The following is a 22,495-nucleotide window of genomic DNA, read 5'->3' on the forward strand; positions in this document are numbered from 1 at the left end:
ACATCACGGTTCTCTCAGCCCATCATCGGTGCCCGACTCTCTTCTGAAACTCTTCAATGAAACATGGCACCATAACACACCATCCTCCCCTTCTCTTGATGCAAGGCCGTTTGGAGAGAAATTTTGTTCCACAGCCACAAGTTCACCTGTTTTCTCCTTGAGTCCCATTAGGAGTTTGGGCAAATATCTGATCTCAGACTTTCTTCACTTCCCCTCACCTATTTATTCCAGTGCTTCTTTGACAGACACTTCAAACCCAGAAACAGGCTCTGCCAAGTCCTTCATAAAGAAGCATCCCAGCATGACAACCTACCTGATTTCTGGACACACAGGCAAAGAATTCAATTTGATATGGTCTTATCCTCCCCAAGGTCCCTTTTTATACTGCAGTCTTCCTCCAGGCCCTACAAACTCTCTGGCAGGCCTCCTGCTCCTTATTTTCTTGAAGAAAGATATTATTACTATTTTCAACAGCTTCTGCTAGTTGTTTTTCAAAAGTTTTGCTGATTGCCCTGAATTATCTGCAAATAACTAAATACAAGACTAACAGAAAACAAGAACGATCACATGGATGTGATTATAACTGCATCTAAGTCTCCTGAACGACAGTGACCAGTATCAGGTGTTTAGGGAAAGAACATAATAAAAAGGTGAAACACAGAGCTCTCTTTAATCAGAGAGAGAAGCAACAGCCATAGACCTGGAGGTTTAAAATATAACCATGGAATTGGCCTCTGTGGATTACCATAAATATTTAAATATGTATCTTTTAAAATCTACTTATACTTAAACTCCCACTACTTCTTGCAGCAGCAAGCCCCACAGTTTCAATGAAAAAAAAATAATAAATTGTTTTTAATTGAGAATGTGCTTTCTCTCTAATTCTTGTGGTTTGGGAAACAGTGAATAATTACTTTCTAGCCATGCTCTTCATGGTGTGAATGACTGATGACAGACAACTACAGTCCATCTTCCTCAATTACCTGTTTCCAAGCTGCGAAGCCTTAGTCAGCTCTGTCTTTCTTCAGGCAGAAGATACTCTTGACCTCTGACAACTCTTGTCAATTGTTCTCATCAAGCTCCACTCAATCCTTTTTGCCATTGGAAATGCATTCAATATTCATACATTTACAAAGTGCCATAACTGTGTTTTCAGTTAAGTTGGGTTTGGAAGCCTTTGGTTTAGGCTATTTCTTGCTCTTTCATTTCTGAATTTAGCTGACTTACATACTGGCTTTTCTTGTATGTTAAGAGTTTTTATGGTGTCCTTTACCCTCCCCTTCCCCCAATGCTTCACCTCAAAGTTTCTACAAGCTTTCACGCAGTCTTTGGCTGAAAACTTCTTCCATATCTTTTACATTTGAAACAGCAGCGATCTACATAGGAAAGACTATCAAACAACAAAACAGAGGGTAAAACAATTTGAGCAAAATGCACTACCTGGCAATTTTTACCATAAGAATGCATATATTAGCATTAAAAAAAGTATTTATGGCCTAACAGAACAGAGGAAGCTGAACATCAGAACACTGACTTACTTCTGCAGCATGGCTTGCCACTCGCCTAGTCTGGCTCCTATGGGAAACTGCTTAATGGTGCTCTGAATCTTTGCTCGCCACTCCCTCATGTAGTCCTCAATGTCAAACACAAACGGCTGCTGCCCAAAGTTGGCATCAACTGTCTCTCCTGGAGTCTGAAGACCCACTGTAGGGTAGAGATTTGACTAGGAAAGAAGAAAAAGAAACGTCTATTAAACTGAGATTTCTGTTCCTAGTTCCAGTTACATGGTTTGGTAAGACAGAAGAGCTGCTCTTTACATTGAACAGTGTACTGGAGTAGGGAGGGGCAACAGCCCTTTAGGGACCTCTCAAGGAACACCACGACTTACTGCACAGTTATTGAAAACTATTGCATAAAACCAGAGCTATGGGTTCAATCCCCCAGCAGTCACTGGCCATGGGCTGCTGCCCATGGCCTGCCCACTTCCTGGATTAGTCTTCTAAGCAATTTCTACCAAAGTTCAAGAGCCAGCAGCTAACAACAACAATAAAAATGAAAGGGGCATCATGTCAATCAACACATCTATGTGTCCTCCACTTTTTTTGACTGATTTCTCTTATTCCTTGGCAGCTGCTCTCTGAATATTTTAAAAGGATGCTGGGGAGGGACTCTTCATTAGTGACTGCAGTGGTAGGACAAGGGGTAACTGGTGAAAACTTAAACAGGGGAAGTTCAGATTAGATATGAGGAAGTTCTTCACTGTGAGAGTGGCAAGGCACAGGAATGGGTTACCCAGGGAAGTTGTGAATGCTCCATCCCTGGCGGTGTTCAAGGCTGGGTTGGACAGAGCCTTGGGTGACATGGTTTAGTGCATGGTGTCTCTGCCCATGGCAGGGGGGTTGGAACTAGATGATCCTACACTGGAGATATTCAAGGCCCGCCTGGACAAGTTCCTGTGTGATGTACTGTAGGTTACCCTGCTCTTGCAGGGGGGTTGGACTAGATGATCTTTTTAGGTCCCTTCCAACCCTTGGGATTCTGTGATTCTGTGATCTTAAGGTCCTTTCCAACCTTAACTATTCTATGATTCTAAGGGAACAGCTGGCAGTAGAGCTCTGAGGTTAAGTCTTTAATGGTCCCAAGACAGCAAGTCATTCACACAAGAAAATCCACTGCTGATAGATGAATTTAATTTTAAGAACAAGCCTATGGATCCAAATGGAAGCTTTCACCTGCCACCAGAACATGGGGAAAAGAAAAAGGCTACCACTGTGAAAATACCTCTAAAATTCAGCCAATAATTCTACATCCAAAGATGACCTAATTGAAAATAGGTGGTCAAAGTCTACCTGGCTCTCTGAATTCAGGTTCTTTTAAGAATAAGTTTATAGATATGAATTGAATCCTTAAGCCACTTAAACATGGGGAAACAAGAAATGGCATTGGGAAAGGTACAGGGGTGCCTGATTCTCATCACTCTGGATCACATTTTCTAAGAACATGTTCCATTCACTGTCATGTAGTTTTTCTGCAGCACAAATTACTTTTTTGTTTGCAACACAAACTTCACTAATTCTCTGCTTCAGGACATCTGCTATAGCTTGCAGGGTTCAGGGAGAAATCTTTCCCATGCTGCTTACTCACTGTTTGGTGTTGGGTTTTCTCACTTTGCTCTGACACGCTGGATACTGACCCAGCCAGAAACCAGACACTGGGCAAGACACACGGATGCCCACAGTGGAATTCAAGTCTGGAAGGTGCCTGGTTGTCCTGTCTTGCTCATGGTGGAACCCACGTCAGAGTAGATCAGCAGAGGGGCAGACCTCTCTAGATCAAATCAGCAAGATCTACTACTGTGGGGTAGATGGTCATCCTAAAGAAAGCCTAAGTTCTCTCCTCCTCTATAGCGAGGGGCATGGGCTTCCCTGCAGTTACCTGGAACACTTATTCAACTCATTTTTTCACTATTGCAGAGACCTGAGACACTGGCAACGTCACTGATTGCCCCTTGAGACCTTGCTGTGGATTTTACTTTTTACTAAAGGTACTAAGACTGTTATGATGTGGAACTCAGCAGAATCCTAATCCCATTGGTAAAAATGGAGCCAGCATGCTGTGGGAAGCGATTACTTCTCTCTGCTTCCACTGGCATGGCTACATCTGCAGTACCATACTTGGTTCCCCACATCCACCTCCCCAGGACAAGAAAAATTCACAAATGGGGCCCAGTAGGGTTCTGCTATGAGGGTCAGAGGGTTGGAGTGCACAGCACATAAGGAGAGGCTGAGGGAATCACCCTGGAGAAAAGAAGGCAAAAGGGAAAAAAAAAAAAAAAAAAAATCTAACTGCAAGTCTTTCACTCCCAAAAGGAATGTGAAAAAAAAAGATGGAGACAGATTTTTCTCAAAGACGTTCAGTGAAAGGACAATGGACACAAGCTGCAGCCAGGGAAATTTTGATGGGACATAAGGAAGAAATTCTTCCTTGTAAGGATAATTAAGAACCGGAACAGGTTTCCAAAGAGACTGAAGCACTTCTGTCCTCTGAGGTATTTGAAACTCAACTGGATAAGGTCTTGACCAGTCTCCTCTACTTTTGAAATGATCAAATCTCAAAAACCAAAGGAAAAAACATGTATCTATAAATAGAGGCTGGAGATGAGGATGACCACATTGTTGCTGACTCAGCACACCTCCTTTCCTATTCTCACACCAAGGAAGTCGCTGGGTTAGAGGTGTGCAAAGAAAATAACAGCACAACACAGGAAGAGCTACCAGAGGAAAACAGCATGTTTAAAGTCAGTCTCTCCTCTTTCAAACCTCGCTGACAAGGAAATATCTGTAACGAGGGATCAAATCTTTTCCACAGTCCATAAGTTCAACTTCTTTATTAACTTAGCTTTTTAGTAATATGAAGCCAAGGACATCTAAAGCCAGGAATCAGACACCCAAAATACCTGGAAGTTAGAAGTAAAAAACCCTCAAGTTACAACATATCACATATTTTTCAGCCATTTTGGGGTGTGCTCATCTTTGAAGGGAAGCTGCCCACCCCCAAATACTCTCAAATCACCTCCAAATTAAAATTCCATTTTTCACATGTGGGATGTGTCCTCTCTGGTTAGCAACTTTTAGAAACCACACATACCTCCACCACCCTGCCAGATGCAGGGAGACATCACCCCAGAGCCCACTAACCAGGCAAATGCTTCTGACAAGCTCTTCACACCTTCCCCTGCCAAATCTACACTGTGGCCCCAATTCTGCTGTCAATGACAGAGCAATGGTATGGGTGTTGGATAGCTATTTTTTATTGATAAGAGCCTAAATTGTAATTACCCATTTACCCCAACATGAAGAGTGCTCTCATCTCAGAAAGAGAAGCAGTCTAGCCAAATGAGAAAACAAAGTGGTGAAAAAATTAGAAGTAATATGGTAAAACTGTGACTCCTAATGCAATCCAAGTCCAGAGGGAAAACAAAGACCACCTAAAAATAAGGGGTAATAGCACAGAGGAATGTTCCTGCGATGGAGCAAGGCTCTCAAAACAACTCGCTCCAAAAGGTGTGGACAGGTAAAAATCATCTTTTACTTTTTTAAAAATTGTACTTAGATCAAGTGAATAAACTGCTATGAAACAACCTACAGAAAGAGGGTTTCTGGCTTTGAACACACTGCAACCAAGTTCAGTGAGCCTGGGAACCAAGGAAAAAGCCGTATTGACAGCTAATGTGAAAAGGCATATTAAACAACTGGAACATCTTTCAGCACAGACACTGGCTGGGATATAGGAGAGATCGGTAAAGCCATAAATCCCATTGGGAAGGCAACCAGGGAAGGCTAGGCATTATTTCCCACAACACAAAAATTAGAGGAACAAAATACGTTTTTTAGCAAGAGGTGCCAGGCAGAGCAAGCTTTCTTCCACACAGTGCAGAAGCCAGCCAAGAAAATCAGCACTCTAGAGACCTAAACAAGTTATGGAAAACAAGGAATTCTTCAGAGGAAATTCACTTGGGGTTATTAAGTACAAAGACAAGAGTGCAATCTCAGGGACAAGAAGTTCTGTGTATGAGGGAAGTGGGTGCAGTGGATGTATTGGTGTATGCCTGACCTGTCTTTATCTTTTTCTCCTAAAAAACTGCTCCTTGTCCAAGAGAGTCTGAAAAAGAGCAACCACGGTTTTGCTCATGACCCACTGTGAAAGTCGTGCTTTTCTACATTCCAACTAGATGCTACTGATACAGTGGGCTGTCCAATATGGTTCCCACAGTAGGACACAGACAGGCTGGTCAGACATAAGGGTCTCGTCCTTCTTGGGACACTGACGGGCTGGTCAAATATAATGGGTTCAAGGAAACCCCCCTATTAATGTTACAATATGGTCTGAGCCATAGGGGTTATGAAGTATTGCTTATGATTCTACTGGTATTCATCTTATTTTGTGGCTTGTTACAGTAAAGATTTTGGTTTTGTGATTTGGTATTGGTGACAGGATGTTATAACTGTATTATTAACTATTGTTTGTTTGATTGAATTTTAGTCTCTGTCTCAAGTGTTGTAACTGTGTGGAGTGTGTCTGTGGGATCCCGTGTGTGTCTGTGAATGCGAGATCGATAATGGAAAATCAGCAGAGTGAAGAGATCTTGAAAAAGAGTCCTTTAGGGTGCATTTTGGCACACTGGAAGGAACTTGGAGGGTCTCCGGGGGGCTCGGTAAATAAGAAAACATTGGTAAAATATTGTAACTGATGGTGGCCTTTGTATATTTTGGAACATCAGGAAAAATGGCCTAAAAATGGAACGCTGAGTTATAATACATTGTTACAATTAATGTTGTTTTGAGGGGGCAAGGAAAATGGGATGAAGTAATGTATGCAGATATGTTTTTCACTTTAAGAAACAGTGTGGAGTGACAGACTGAATGCAAAATTAATATAGCTCCACCAGATCCCTTAATTTTGGCTTTGGAAAAGGACAGGGAAAACTGAAAGTTAAGATGGAGAGATGTTGTTCAGCCTGTGATAATGGGGAAAGATGTTTAAAGTTAAAAAAGAGTAAGCAGGAAGATAGGTTGGAAAATCACGTATCACAGGTACCTCCGAGAGGAGCACCCTCTGCACCTGTCCTATCTGATATTGATAAGGAGGAAAAGATAGCTGGCACCGGCAAAAAGCGGCAGATTCACAATCAGAGTTAAAGAAAGGGTTAAACCAGAAGTGCTGTTGCAGAGGCAGGCATCTGCAGCTGCTACAAAGAGGGGTGAGCAACTGTGAGGAAAAAAAAAAACGAAAAAAAAAAAACCCAAGGGAGAAAGAATGGGAGCTCAAGCAGCTCAAAGCGTGGGCGGAGGAATGCCAGGGGGAGCTGGGGGAGTGGGCTCTTCTGTGAAAGCATATCGGTGTGCGTGCTATGGGGAGTTTAGACGTTGGAAGTGAGACTGCCCTGGGTGGGGGGGGCAGTGCCTCCAGTGACTGAATTGGAACTAGACTGATGGGGACCTGGGGAAACTACCCCAGCAGATCCACTGGTTAAATTAAAACTAGGGACTAGAGGAAATAAAGTGGAATTTTAGTGGACATAGAAGCAACTTATTTGGTGTTAAATCAGAGAAAAAAGAAATCATTACAGACAGGGGAGCTACTGGCCACCAAGAAAAAGAAAAGAAAAAAAAAAAAGGGGGGGGGGGAGGCATTCTTTCTGGAAACTTTAAAGAACAAATTGGGAAAACAAATAGGAATGCATAAATTTTTATGCATGCCAAATTCTCATAAATGTTTATTAGGGCGAGAAACAACATTTAAAGAAGGCAAAATGGAATTTAGAGTTAAAACCAATCAATTAATTGCAGTTTTGAGTTTATCTTTAATTCAGCAGAAAAGCAAACAGGAGGACCTCCCTGAAATAGAAGAAAAAACTTAATCAGGTATATCTGGGAGTATGGGCATCTGAAGTTCAAGGCAAGGTGAAAAATGCTTGGACTGTTACAGTGGAAATAAAAAAGGGGGAGGCTTGCCCAATTAGAATAAAACAATACCCCTTAAAATTAGAAAATCAAAGGAAATAATAAAAAAATAAATCTTTGATAAGTTTTAAAATAATGATTATTAATTGAATGTGAATTGGAATATAATACTCCTATCTGGACAGTAAAGAAATATGATGGGAAAAGCTGCAGACTGGTTCAAAATCTCAGGGCAATCAACAAAATTGCAGAGTATATTCAGCCAGTAGTAGCTAATTCATATGACTTATTGACTAAATTGAATAATAATCAGAAATGGTTTGCCCTCCTGGATTTAAAGGATGCTTTCTTTTGTTTACCACTGGCCAAAGAAAGACAAATTTATTCGCTTTTGAAGGGGAAAATCCTGACACAGGAAGGGAAACTCAATTAACTTGGATAGTATTACCTAAAGGGTTTAAAACAGTCCAGCAATTTTTGGAAATCAGCTAGCATGAGAACTAGAATCATGGAAGCCACCTACTCAGACGGGACTCTTACAATATGTGGATGACCTATTAATTGCTACAGAAACAAAGGAAGAATGTATCAAATGGACAGTGGAATTATTAAATTTTAATTGGTGGCCTTCTATGATGGGGCTACGGAACTGATAGACAGGAGCAAAGCAGTTGACGTCATCTACCTGGACTTGTGCAAAGAAGCATTTGACGCTGTCCCGCACAACATCCTTGTCTCTGAATTGCAGAGATATCAATTTGATGGATGGACCACTCGGTGGATAAAGAACTGGCTGGATGGCTGCATACAGAGTTGTGGTCAATGGCTCAATGTGCATTTGGAGATCAGTAACGAGTGATGTTCATCAGAGGTTGGTGTTGGGACTGATCTTGTTCAACACCTTTATTGGCAACATGGACATTGGGACCGAGTGCGCCCTCAATCCCAGACACAGCTACAGGTTGGGCAGAGAAGAGATTCAAAGCAGCCCTGTTGGAGAAGGACTTGGGGGTGTTAGTCGATGAGAAACTGAATATGAGCCGGCTTCACTGTGCGCTTGCAGCTCAGAAACCAACCATGAAAAATAAAGTTGGGGCTGTTCAGCCTGGAAAAGTGAAGACTGCGAGAAGACCTCATAGCAGCCTTCCAGTATCTGAAGGGGGCCTACAAGGATGCTGGGGAGGGACTCTTCATTAGGGACTGTAGCGGTAGGGTAAGGGGCAATGGGTTCAAACTTAAACAGGGGAAGTTTGGGTTAGATATAAGGAAGAAGTTCTTTACTGTGAGGGTGGTGAGGCACTGGAATGGGTTGCCCAAGGAAGTTGTGAATGCTCCATCCCTGGCAGTGTTCAAGGCCAGGTTGGATAAAGTCCTGGGTGACATGGCTTAGTGTGAGGTATCCCTGCCCATGGCAGGGGGGTTGGAGCTAGATAATCTTAAGGTCCTTTCCAACCCTAACTATTCTATGATTCTATCATTCTATCTGTGAGAGATACCTTTGGGCAAAGTTTTTAAGTCCTTAACTTTAGGGGAAATAAACAACTGTGGAATCAACCTAATCGTAGGTAAGTGCTTAAGTAAGACTTCTTAAGCTGAATTAATGTCTAGGTTTAGGAATGTTTGGACTGACATGTTAAGGCTCAGATGGACAAGTCCCTTTTAAACATGAAAAGATACTGGTACAGTTGCTTTGTAGGTAGTTGAATAATACACTAAACTTACCATTTATTTCCCTGTTGCCCAACCATTTGCCATCTCATCCAACCTCCCACTGGTTGTGCAGTAGCAGAAGAAAGGAGCAGAAGCTAGGGATGCAATCCTAACAGATAGAGCAGCACAGAAACCCTTTCACATGCTGTAAGTATTTGTGTCTTGCAGCCAATTTCCAACTCCTGACTGCTGCCCAGCGCTGTTTTTCTCTCCCATTCCACAAATGTGTGACAAGCGTTACAACACATGCCAAGTATTAGAGTAACCAGCAGCAAGAGCAGGGGAGGAGCATCCCTCTCCTGAGAACACCTTTCTTTACTTACCTAAGCTGTGGCCATTTTTCGTGTAGAAGCAGGTATTGTTGATGAGGTTGACACAGCAGCCAATCACATCTCCAGTGGTGAATGTAGGGCCATAGGGCTGTCCTGTCCCCGAAGAGCAGAAGGAGTGCCCATCATCCCCATGGTACCCGTAGGAATGTTTATCCCATCCTGCACAAGACAAGACAAAAGAGCAAGTCAGCAGTGAGGCCACTTGAGCTGAACAACACGGCAGTGACAGCCTCAGGACACAATTTTCAGGGAGGAAATTCAAAATTTTTAATCCTACTCCTGATACATCCCAATATTAATTTTCACATACCAGTAACTGAAAAGTCAATCATGATACATCAATTAGGTTTCAACCTCATTTGTCCCTTATGAGAAATAATTAAAGGAACAGATTGCCAAAAGTCATCGAGAGATTTTGTTTTAAGCCATTAAAAACCTATTTCTGCTTTATCTTGCCTGCAGTTGTATTTCCCACTAACACTATCTTCCAGCAGAAGCATTTAATGAAATAATTCTCAGCCAAGTGCAGCACTGTCTGCTCACAGATGTAACCCAATGGCCAGAGGCACCTTTTGCATTCTCACATTTACATTTCCCTTCCAACAGCTGATAAGGATTTCTGTGTTCCCCTTGGGTGGTGACATTTCCCATTCTGTGGGCATTGTAGAGCACAACCCTCACAGCTGGCGATTTTAAAAGTGGTCATTAATATATTCTATTTCTTCTGCCAGTAGCACAGTGCCAGAGTTACAGCTGGGCTCAGGGACTGCATCCTGCCCACTTGCCCTTTTCCACACCTCACAGAAATCCCACTATTCAGAGCTCCTGATTTTGCTCTAATCTACAACAGAATTGGTGTAGAACATTTTGTGAACTTCCTACATATAGAAAGGCCAAATATAACTGGTAACTACTGCAAAGAAGAGAGATTAATCCATCATTTAAAAGCAGAAGTGTTCTTCAGGCAACACACTGGTCTCTTTTCAGGACTCTCCCTCTTGAAAAGGAGAGGACAGTGCTCCCACAGCTGTGGCCACAGAGTGATTCAGAGCTTCCAATATCTGAAGGACCTACAAGAAACCTGGAGAGGGACTTTAGACAAGGGCCTGTAGGGACAGGAAAAGGGGGAATGGCTTTAACCTGCCAAAGGGGAAATTGAGATGAGATCTTAGGCAGAAGTCCTTCCCTGTGAGGGTAGTGAGGCACTGGCACAGGGTGCCCAGAGCTGTGGCTGCCCCATCCCTGGCAGTGTTCAGGGCCAGGTTGGACACGGCTTGGAGCAACCTGCTCTAGTGGAAGGTGTCCCTGCCTATGGCAGGGGGCTGGATCTGGATGAGCTTTAAGGTCCCTTTCTACACAAACCAGGCTGGGATTCTATGATCTATTAAGTGGCAGAGGCAAAGAACAAGTTGGATAAAAAAGCTTATCACATACAGAATCACAGAATCACAGAATCCCAAGGGTTGGAAGGGACCTCAAAAGATCATCTAGTCCAACCCCCCTGCAAGAGCAGGGTAACCTACAGTACATCACACAGGAACTTGTCCAGGCGGGCCTTGAATATCTCCAGTGTAGGAGACTCCACAACCCCCCTGGGCAACCTGTTCCAGTGCTCTGTCACTCTTACAGTAAAGAAGTTCTTCCTGATGTTAACGTGGAACTTCCTATGCTCCAGTTTACAGAATCACAGAATCACAGAATCCCAAGGGTTGGAAGGGACCTCAAAAGATCATCTAGTCCAACCCCCCTGCAAGAGCAGGGTAACCTACAGTACATCACACAGGAACTTGTCCAGGCGGGCCTTGAATATCTCCAGTGTAGGAGACTCCACAACCCCCCCGGGCAACCTGTTCCAGTGCTCTGTCACTCTTACAGTTTACACCCATTGCCCCTTGTCCTATCACTGGATATCACTGAAAAAAGCCTAGCTCCATCATCCTGACACCCACCCTTTACATATTTGTAAACATTGAAGAGGTCACCCCTCAGTCTCCTCTTCTCCAAGCTAAAGAGACCCAGCTCCCTCAGCCTCTCCTCATAAGGGAGATGTTCCACTCCCTTAATCATCTTTGTGGCTCTGCGCTGGACTCCTTCAAGCAATTCCCTGTCCTTCTTGAACAGAGGGGCCCAGAACTGGACGCAATATTCCAGATGTGGCCACACCAAGGCTGAGTAGAGGGGGAGGAGAACCTCTCTTGACCTACTAACCACTCCCTTTCTAATGCACCCTAAGATGCCATTTGCCTTCTTGGCCACAAGAGCACATTGCTGGCTCATGGTCATCCTCCTATCCACCAGGACCCCCAGGTCCCTTTCCCCTTCGCTACTTTCCAGCAGGTCAACCCCCAACCTGTACTGGTACATGGGGTTGTTCTTCCCCAGATGCAAGACTCTACACTTGCCCTTGTTAAATTTCATCAAGTTTCTCCCCACCCAACTCTCCAGCCTGTCCAGGTCTCGCTGAATGGCAGCACAGTCCTCTGGTGTGTCAGCCACTCCTCCCAGTTTTGTGTCATCAGCAAACTTGCTGAGGGTGCACTCAGTTCCCTCATCCAGGTCACTGATGAAAATATTAAACAGCACCGGTCCCAGCACCGACCCCTGAGGAACTCCACTAGTCACAGACCTCCAGCTAGATTCTGCGCCATTGACCACAACTCTCTGTCTTCTTCCTTTCAACCAGTTCTCGATCCACCTCACTACTTGATCGTCAAGCCCACACTTCTTTAGCTTATCTATGAGGATGCTGTGGGAGACAGTATCAAATGCCTTACTGAAATCAAGAAAAACTACATCTACCGCTCTACCATCATCCCTCCACCTAGTCACTTCCTCATAGAAGGCTATAAGGTTGGTCATACATGACTTCCCCCTCATAAAACCATGTTGGCTGTTCTTAATGACCCCCTCATCCTTGATATGCCTAGTGATGGAGTCAAGAATAAGTTGCTCCATCATCTTTCCAGGGATGGAGGTAAGGCTGACCGGTCTATAATTACCCGGGTCCTCCTTCTTGCCCTTCTTATAGATTGGTGTGACCTTTGCCATCCGCCAATCCTCAGGCACCTCGCCCGTTTCCCACGACTTACCAAAGATGATGGAAAGTGGCCTAGCAATGACCTCCGCCAGCTCCCTCAGCACCCGTGGGTGCATTCCATCCGGACCCATCGATTTACAGATGTCCAGTTTGCATAGCTGATCCCTAACCCAATCCTCATCTACCAAAGCAAACTCCTCCTTTGTCCTGACTCCTTCTGGGGCTATAGAAATCAAGGGCCCTCGGGGAGAGTCTGCAGGAGTAAAGACAGAGGCAAAGAAGGCATTCAGCACCTCTGCCTTCTTTATATCCTCTGTCTCCAGGGTACCCACTTCGTTCAGCAGTGGGCCTATATTGCCTCTTGTGTTAGTTTTATTTGCTATGTATTTGAAGAAGCCCTTTCTATTGTCTTTAACCCGACTAGCAAGATTGAGTTCCAAGGAGGCCTTAGCTGTCCTAATTGCCTCCCTACATCCTCTAACAACTGTCCTATATTCCTCCCAAGCGGCCAGCCCCTCCTTCCATAATCCATAGATTCTCCTTTTCCACTTGAGTTTGCCCAGCAGCTCCTTGTTTCACCACGCCGGTCTCCTAGATCCCTTACTTGACTTCCTACTCATTGGGACGCTCCGATCCTGAGCTTGGAAGAAGCGGTCCTTGAATGCTAACCAACTATCTTGAGCCCCTTTACCGCCTAGTACACTTTCCCATGAGACTTCCCTTAGCAGTTGACTGAAGAGGCCAAAGTTGGCCCTTCGGAAATCCAGAACTGTGGCTTTGCTAGGTATTCTATTCCTCCCACACAGGATCCTAAACTCCACCATCTCATGGTCACTGCAGCCAAGGCTGCCACTGACCGTCACCACTTCGACCAAACCCTCCTTGTTGGCGAGTACTAAATCTAGCAGCGCTGCTCCCCTAGTTGGTACGTCCACCATTTGCATTAAGAAATTATCATCAATGCACTCGAGGAACCTCCTAGACTGTGAATGACTGGCTGTGTGAGTCTTCCAGCAAATATCGGGGTAGTTAAAGTCCCCCACGACGACTAAGGCATGTAGTCGTGAGGCTACTTCCAGTTGCCTGTAGAAAGCCTCATCAACTCCTTCGTCCTGATCAGGAGGTCTGTAATAGACCCCCACAACTGTATCACCCGTGCCAGTCTGCCCCTTGATTCGTACCCACAGACATTCCACTTGCTCCTCATCCGACCCCGGACAGAACTCAATACATTCTAGTTGCTCTCTCACGTAAAGAGCAACTCCACCACCTCGCTTCGCTGACCTATCTTTCCTAAAAAGGACATAGCCATCCATGACCACATTCCAGTCATGTGAACTGTCCCACCATGTCTCTGTAATTGCCACTAGATCATAACCTTAAGCCTGCACACAGACTTCTAACTCCTTCTGTTTATTCCCCATGCTGCGTGCATTGGTGTACAGGCATTTCAGGGAGCCAGTCCCAGTACCCTTTTTCCCCTGCGGGACAGGGTCTAAAAAGCTATCCTTTCCCACAAGTGAAACAAGAGATTGATAGTCCTCCTTAGCCCGCCATCCTTCAATCCGTAAAAAATACGCAGGCTTCAAATCTCATTGCACTAAATAATTCACAAGTTCATTTTATAGGCCAACATTTCAACTTTTAGCTGATGGGCCAGAACACCTATATAAAATATTAAGGCACCTTCCAAAAAATCTCGCAAGGTAATGGGTAAGAGTCATTGTACAGAGACGCTGAGGCAGAGCAGTGAAGTGGCTCAGACAGAAGAGATGTTAGGGTTCCCTGTGGAATGCAGGGGACTAGCACCCAGCTCCTGTAAAAAATAATCCCTGAAATGGTATTTAATGAGGTAAGCAAATTATGAACTAAAGAAATTTTTACATAAACACAAGACCTTATGGAGAAGTCTTCCAGAAGCAGCACATCTCATGATGTAAAGTGCTTGCAACAAGGCCTTCTAGATGCAAAATTGAGGTTCCTTAACTACTTTCCACATCAATTAAGGTAAAGCAACAGGGTTTTCTGAAGAGGATCATATTTATTCATCAGTAGAAACATCTGCTCTTCATCAGTTTGAGTCGTAGTGAGATTTAGCTTTGTGTTGATGTTACCTTTTATCTGAAAGGCTCAAGTAATAGGTACAGCCACTATAAAATTATTTTTTTCTATTCTGAAAACCAAACAGTGCCGATTACAACTCTTGTTGACAGCTAAATTCCTGTCTCTAAATCACCAGTCAACTCTTAACTGTCACTAAGATCACCTGGATTGTCCATAACCTGAGCTACAGCTTGAGATGCAACCTATGGTATTGGTGAAGGCCAAAGCACAAAACCCACTATGCAATGCTGTCCCCACTCCACTTTAGAAACTCTTTTTCCACATGGCATAAAACTACCACAACCTGTGGGATGGCAGAAAGCTCCAGGTGAAGACAAGCTCCAGCGTGCCAGTATCATGCATCTGTGGGAACATGCTGCATGAGAAAAGACTGCAGAACCTCTACGAGTCAGCCCATCCCCAAACGAGTTATGGCACAGAAATCAGGGCATCAAAAAGTGTGGGACATCCTTACTCCCCGGAGTAAGAACCACTGATGCCTGAGCACTTAATAGTGGAAACAATTTCTTTGATTAACCTTCCAATGCCAGGGTTACTGTCTTGAAATACTGACTAATGGTTTTGTTCAGCTTGAATGATGTGACTAAGCACCTTCCCAAATATTCCAGGGTGAAGCATAGTTACTGAAAGTTCAGCGTTTTGTCTGCCTTCTCCATTCACCCCTGCAGTCTGCATGCCCCAAAGCAGGTCTAACTAAAAAGACCAACAGAAAGAGGGGAGAAAAGAAAAAGGGGGGGGGGGGAAACAACACCTCCCTAAAAACCCTGCCCAAATGGCTGGCAGCAGTTTTGCTGGCTGCAGACGGGGCAGTCAGTATGAGCAATACAAGCAAACACATGAACTGAAGTGGGTCTGAAGGGGAACAAGGCAGTCACTTTTACTTTATACATTCCTAATTTTCACATAAATATCCATAAATAAAACATGAGATTAAATTTACACTTAACTCAGAAGATTATTCATCCCCATTCTGTGGTTCAGGAGCTGGTTTTGATACTCTCCACCTCTGAACACATCTGAGAAAGTGTCAGACCTGACCTCATTTGAGGACTTTATTATCACCGCTCTGGTGTCACTCTTCAGCAAGTATCAAACAGTGAACTAAGGCATATGTCAAACTCCTCTTGCCACGCCAACTCACCCAGTATCAGCTCTCAGCAGAAAGCTCATGTTTTAAAACACGCCCCACCTAAACAACTTGTATCCAGCTAGCGCAAGATTACCTGATTAGGAGACACACCTAATGAGCAGAGCACAGGAGTGCTGGGGGCTGTGGCAGCCATGAGGATCAAGAAGGAAACTGCACATGCTTCCAGGCACAAAAACAACTGCCAGTTCAGCAGTTCTTGTTTGGATATTCTCAACTGCTTATAAAAACTGCGTGAGTCTATCAATGATAAGCCACAGCTCCTACACAGCACACTTCAGCATCACAACTCCAAAACCCAAGACCTACTGGGAAGAAAGAGGGAATGGTACACAAACTAACATGCAAATTTGTGCATTTCTTGCAATTCCTGCACAGCATGTTCATAGTAAAAGTTGTTTTCTTTGAAAAAAGAAGTCACAAAATCCCAGAGTGCAGCCCAGTCTAGGATCTGCCTGGCTAGGAACAGCGCTGGGGAACAGGACCTGGGGGTCCTGAAGGACACAAGCTCCATAGGAGTGACTAGTGAGTGGGTGCAGCAGAGAAAGGCAACAGGGTGCTGGGAAACATCAAATAAAGACATCACCAGCAAAGATAAAGATGTCCTTGTCCCACTCTGCTCAGTGACTCCCCAACACTGGACACTGTTAAGATTCATGCTTTGCCTAGAAATGCTGGACCAAATGACATTTGAGGCCCCTTCCAACCTAGGATTCCGTGATTCTATGATGATTCTATGATTACTTCCACTACCACCAAGACAACTTCTGTAGATGCTCTCATCCCATTGCAATCTACAGCATTAATAACTGTGGCACTGCACATCACAGCCTCTTTAATGTATCACCAGGAAGAAATCAGACACAGCTAGAAGGCATTTGGCCAAGAAATAACCCAAGATAGAATCATAGAAAAGTTAGGGTTGGAAAGGACCTTAAGATCACCTAGTTCTAACCCCCCTGCCATGGGCAAGGACACCTCATACTTGTCGTGAAAGGAAGACTTGGACGACTCAATATGAGTTACCAGCAAGCTTCGTTTATTGGGCTTCTACCTTCGGTTAATATAACAGTGAATATGCAAATACTAGGCACTTGATTGGTTCTGGCACAAATAAGGCATTGTGTAAGCTCTATATTTTTGCAGCTACACCGTGCACCCCCCCACCATCCTCCTTCTCATGCACTTATCACTTAGTGTCCTTGGCTGTGATTGGTCATAGTATGTTGCTGTTTGCCGGTGTCCTTCAGTTCCTCGTTATCTGGTGTGAGAAGTCTGCACCATGTTCTACACAGATGTCTTGTTTCAGATCATTGATGGGAACGTGACCTTTTGACCTTTTTCGACAAGCCAATCCTCCACACACACTAGACCATGTCACCCAAGGCTCTGTCCAACCTGGCCTTGAACACCACCAAGGATGAAGCATTCACAACTTCCTTGGGCAAACCATACCAGCGTCTCACCACCCTAACAGTAAAGAACTTCCTCCTTATATCCAATCTAAGCTTCCCCTGTTTAAGTTTTCACCAGTTACCCCTTGTCCTATCACTACAGTCCCTAATAAAGAGTCCCTCCCCAGCATCCCTATAGGCCCCCTTCAGGTACTGGAAGGCTGCTATGAGGTCTCCATGCAGCTTCTCCAGGCTGAACAGCCCCAACTTTCTCAGCCTGTCTTCATACGGGAGGTGCTCCAGCCCCTGATCATCCTACTGACCTCCTCTGGACTTGCTAAAACAGCTCCATGTCCTTCTTTATGTTGAGGACACAAAAACTGTACACCATGCTCCAAGTGAGGTCTCACGAGAGCAGAGTAGAGGGGCAGGATCACCTCCTTCAACCTGCTGGTCATGCATGGTCAAATTTCATAAGGTTGGCATCTGCCCACCTCACAAGCATATCAAGGTCCCTCTGGATGGCATCCCTTCCCTCCAGCATATCAACTGAACCACACAGCTTGGTATCATCGGCAAACTTGTTGAGGGTGCACTCAATCCCACTGTCCATGTCACTAACAAAGACATTGAACAAGACTGGTCCCAACACCGATACCTGAGGGACATCACTCGTTACTGGTCTCCAGCTGGAGATTGAGCCATTGACCCCAACTTTTTTGCGTGCGGCCAGCCAGCCAGTTCTTTATCCACTGAGTGGTCCACCTATCAAACTGATGTCTCTCCAATTTTGAGACAAGGATGTCATGCGGGACAGTGTCGAACGCTTTGCACAAATCCAGGTAGATGGATTTCAACTGCTCTACCCCTGTCCACCAGTTCCGTAGCCCCATCATAGAAGGCCACCAAATTGGTCAGGCAGGATTTCCCCTTAGTGAAGCCATACTGGCTGTCACCAGCCACCTCGTCATTTTTCATGTGCCTTAGCATGCCTTCCAGGAAAGTCTGCTCCAAGATTTTACCAGGCACAGAGGTGAGACTGACAGGTCTGTAGGTCCTTGGATCCTCCATTTTTCCCTTCTTGAAAATGGGGGTTATAGTTCTCTTTTTCCAGTCGTCACAAACTTCACCAGACTGCCATGGTTTTTCAAATATGATGGACAGTGGTTTATCAACTTCATTTGCCAGCTCCTTCAGGACCTGTAGATGGATTTCATCAGGATTCTCTTCAATCACCCACATTTGAGTTTTCCTCATGAAACCCTTCCATAGCCCAGACATTGCCACTACTAGCACTCAGCCTTTCTAATAACAGCTAATAACCCTTCTCAGCTTCGTAGCTTCGAGAGAGGATGCCTTTAACACCGGAGCGGGGGAGAGATCAGTGTCCAGGAGCCTCAACTCAAAGCAGCCAGAGCTACCGAGGGAGCTTCAAGTCCTCGACAGGACCTGCCCAGGAGCAGGCAGCTCCCCGGACGCGACCCGCTGACTCACAGGGGGCGGAGCCAGGAGCAGCAGCACCAACCCTGAGTGGTTAAAAACCTGCCACAGGGAACGCGAGCGACCAAGGAGCATAGCGAACAGAGCGGGACAAGGCAGTTTGCGCAGGCAGGCGAGCGGGATGGTGAGCGCACGTCGTACGGCCAGGGCCCGCTCTGGGAGCTCTGCTCTGGCTGCCCTGGCGGTGGCCAGCGTAGGCACCCAGACAGAGCAGATGATAGGGGAGGCTGCAGTGCAGAGCTCGGGGTGTAGAGGGTGCCTGCACTGGTCTTGTGAGGGAAAGGTGCACTATGGGCAGGGCTGCACTCGGTGCTCCCTGGTGGAGGTCCTCCTGCAGCAGGTGGCAGAGCTGCGGGATGCTATTAGCGGGCTTCAAGATGTCAGGGTAGCTGAGAGGAAGCAGGGCTGCTTGCTCCAGCCCCATACTGTGCAGGGGCCTCAAGCTTCCCCTCCAGCTCATGAAGGAAAGAAGGAGGCCACCAACCCAGGAAATTGGGAATTAGTGACAAAGAAAAATAACAAAAGAAGGAGGAAAAGGACAATTAAAAGAAAGGAGCTTCCTCCTAAATCTGTTGTCCCCACGCAGAACCGCAGAACCGCTTTGCTGTCCTGCAGGAGACTAACAAAGAAACGTACTTGCACCACAAACAGCCAGATTATGCACGGGTAAAGACCTCTACTGGAGCTACAAAGAAAAAGCGGTGGATCGTAGTAATAGGGGATCATAGTAATAGGGGACTCTACTTTGAAAGGGACGGAAGCACTCGTCTGTCAGCCTGACCCCGTCTGGAGGGAGGTGTGCTGCCTACCAGGGGCATGGATCAGGGATGTTACAGAGAGGCTACCTGCTCTAGTAAGTTCCACAGACTATTACTCGCTCCTGGTGATCCATGTGGGTGCTAGGGATATAGATAGTAGTAGACTGGGAACCATAAAGAAATACTATAGAGCCCTGGGAGAGGTGGTTAGGGGCTCCGGTGCTCAGATAGTTTTTTCGTCAATTCTCCAGGGGACAGGGGAGGACCAAGAAAAAGCTAGGAGGATTGGCCAGGTCAATAAATGGTTAAAAGGGTGGTGTCATAGTCGGGGGTTTGGGTGTCTTGAACATAAGACTGAAGTTAGTAGGCCAGATCTACTGGGGGCTGGTGGAGCTGCTCTGGTAAAGAAGGGGAAGAACAGTTTTGGTAGGAGGCTTGCCAGACTGGTCAAGGAGGCTTTAAACTAGATGTGTTGGGGGAGGGGGGCAGCATTCCATCCCAACACACCCAGTCAGTTGCCAGCACCTATAATAAATGCTCGGAACAATGTAGATATATTACAGCTGCTCCAGCCAACGAGCCGGCTTCAATTGGAACTTGTCTCAGATGTCGCTATACAAACGCCCATAGCATGGGGAACAAACAAGAGGAATTAGAGATGTGTGCACATCTACAGGGGTATGATATAATAGGCATCACAGAAACATGGTGGGATGGCTCCTATGACTGGAGTGTTGGAATGGAAGGTTACAGGCTCTTTAGAAAGGACAGGCCTGGCAGGCGGGGAGGGGGAGTTGCCCTTTATGTTAGGGATAGGCTGGAGAGTATGGAACTCTGTCTGGGAACAGGTGAGCAGTTTACAGAGAGTTTGTGGGTCAGGGTTAAAGGGAAAACAGCCATGGGAGACATTACTGTGAGAATCTGTTACAGGCTGCCTGATCAAGGAGAACCTGTGGATGAAGCACTCTACAGACAGATAGGAAAAGCCTCACGCTCGCAGGCCCTTGTTCTCATGGGGGATTTCAACCACCCTGACATCTGTTGGAACGATGGCACTGCACAGCACAAGCAATCCAGGAGGTTCCTCGATTGTGTGGAAGACAACTTCCTTCTGCAAGTAATAGAGGAGCCGACAAGGAGCGGCTGAGGAAAATTCAAAGGAAAAAAGAAGCTTATAAAAAGTGGAAGCAAGGACAGGCAGCCTGGGTAGAGTACAGGGATGTTGTCCAGGAAGCTAGGGACCAGGTTAGGAAGGCTAAGGCCCAGTTAGAATTAAACTTTGGCCAGTGATGTTAAGGATAACAGGAAGGGATTCTACAGGTACGTAGCAAACAAAAAACAGACTAAGGACAACATAGGACCCCTGAGGAAGCTCTCGGGAGAACTGGCTACACAGGATTTGGAGAAGGCTGAGGTTCTGAATGACTTCTTTGCCTTGGTCTTCACTGGCAAAGGCTCTGACTGCACCACCCAGTTCTTAGAAGGTAGATGCAGGGACTGTGAAAATGAAGACCTTGGGCCCACTGTAGGAGAGGATCTGGTTCGAGACCATCTTCAAAATCTGAATGTGCACAAGTCCATGGGACCTGATTGAATCCATCCGCGTGTCCTGAAGGAGCTGGAGAATGAAGTTGCTAAGCCACTGGCCATCATATTTGAAAAATCATGGCAGTCAGGTGAAGTTCCCGACGACTGGAAAAAGGGAAATATAACCCCCATTTTCAAGAAGGGGAAAATGGAAGACCTGGGGAATCACAGACCAGTCAGTCTCACCTCTGTGCCTGGTAAAATCTTGGAGCACATTCTCCTGGATGGCATGCTAAGGCACATGAAAAACAACAAGGTGCTTGGTGACAGCCAGCATGGCTTCACTAAGGGTAAATCCTGCCTGAACAATTTGGTGGCCTTCTATGATGGGGCTACAGAATTGATGGATAAGGGTAAAGCAGTTGATGTCATCTACCTGGACTTGTGCAAAGCGTTTGACACTGTCCCACACGACATCCTTCTCTCTAAATTGGAGAGATATCAATTTGATGGATGGACCACTTGGTGGATAAAGAACTGGCTGGATGGCCGCACACAAAGAGTTGTGGTCAATGGCTCGATGTCCGGCTGGAGACCGGTAACAAGTGGTGTCCCTCAGGGATCGGTGTTGGGACCGGTCTTGTTTAACATCTTCATCGCTGAAATGGACAGTGGGATTGAGTGCACCCTCAGCAAGTTTGCCGATGACACCAAGCTGTGTGGTCTGGTTGATATGCTGGAGGGAAGGGATGCCATCCAGAGGGACCTTGACACGCTTGTGAGGTGGGCTGATGCCAACCTTATGAAGTTCAACCACGACAAGTGCAAGGTCCTACACGTGGGTCGGAGCAATTCCAGGCACAGCTACAGACTGGGCAAAGAAGAGATTCAGAGCGGCCCTGCAGAGAAGGACTTGGGGGTGCTGGTCGATGAGAAAATGAACATGATCCTGCAGTGTGCGCTCGCAGCCCAGAGGGCCAACCGTATCCTGGGCTGCATCAAAAGGAGTGTGACCAACAGGTCGAAGGAGGTGATCCTGCCCCTCTACTCTGCTCTTGTGAGACCTCACCTGGAGTATTGTGTGCAGTTCTGGTGTCCTCACCATAAAAAGGACATGGAACTGCTGGAACAAGTCCAGAGGAGGGCCATGAGGATGATCAGGGGACTGGAGCACCTCCCGTATGAAGACAGGCTGAAGAAGTTGGGGCTGTTCAGCCTGGAGAAGAGAAGGCTGCGTGGGGACCTAATAGCAGCCTTCCAGTACCTGAAAGGGGCATATAGAGATGTTGGGGAGGGACTCTTCGTCAGGGACTGTAGTGACAGGACAAGGGGTAACGGGTTAAAACTTAAACAGGGGAAGTTTAAATTGGATATAAGGAGGAAATTCTTTCCTGTTAGGGTGGTGAGACACTGGAATTGGTTGCCCAGGGGGGTTGTGAGTGCTCCATCCCTGGCGGTGTTCAAGGCCAGGTTGGATGAAGCCTTGTGTGGGATGGTTTAGTG

General features: G+C 45.8%; 1 protein-coding gene across 1 annotated transcript in view; it reads right to left on the reverse strand.

The window, feature by feature from the left end:
* Window positions 1-22,495, reverse strand: part of LOC136004433 (ran-binding protein 10-like) — an 88,513-nt gene that overhangs the window by 39,753 nt on the left and 26,265 nt on the right. Inside the window, exons 5-7 of the mRNA XM_065660924.1 lie at window positions 9,497-9,664; window positions 8,149-8,264; window positions 1,539-1,723 (exon numbers count right to left, since the gene is read on the reverse strand). Of these exons, the coding sequence (XP_065516996.1) occupies window positions 1,539-1,723; window positions 8,149-8,264; window positions 9,497-9,664 (469 nt within the window). The remainder of the gene's footprint in view (window positions 1-1,538; window positions 1,724-8,148; window positions 8,265-9,496; window positions 9,665-22,495) is intronic.

This window comes from Lathamus discolor, chromosome W (assembly GCF_037157495.1).
Source record: "Lathamus discolor isolate bLatDis1 chromosome W, bLatDis1.hap1, whole genome shotgun sequence".
In the NCBI taxonomy this organism is placed as follows: Eukaryota; Metazoa; Chordata; class Aves; order Psittaciformes; family Psittacidae; genus Lathamus; species Lathamus discolor.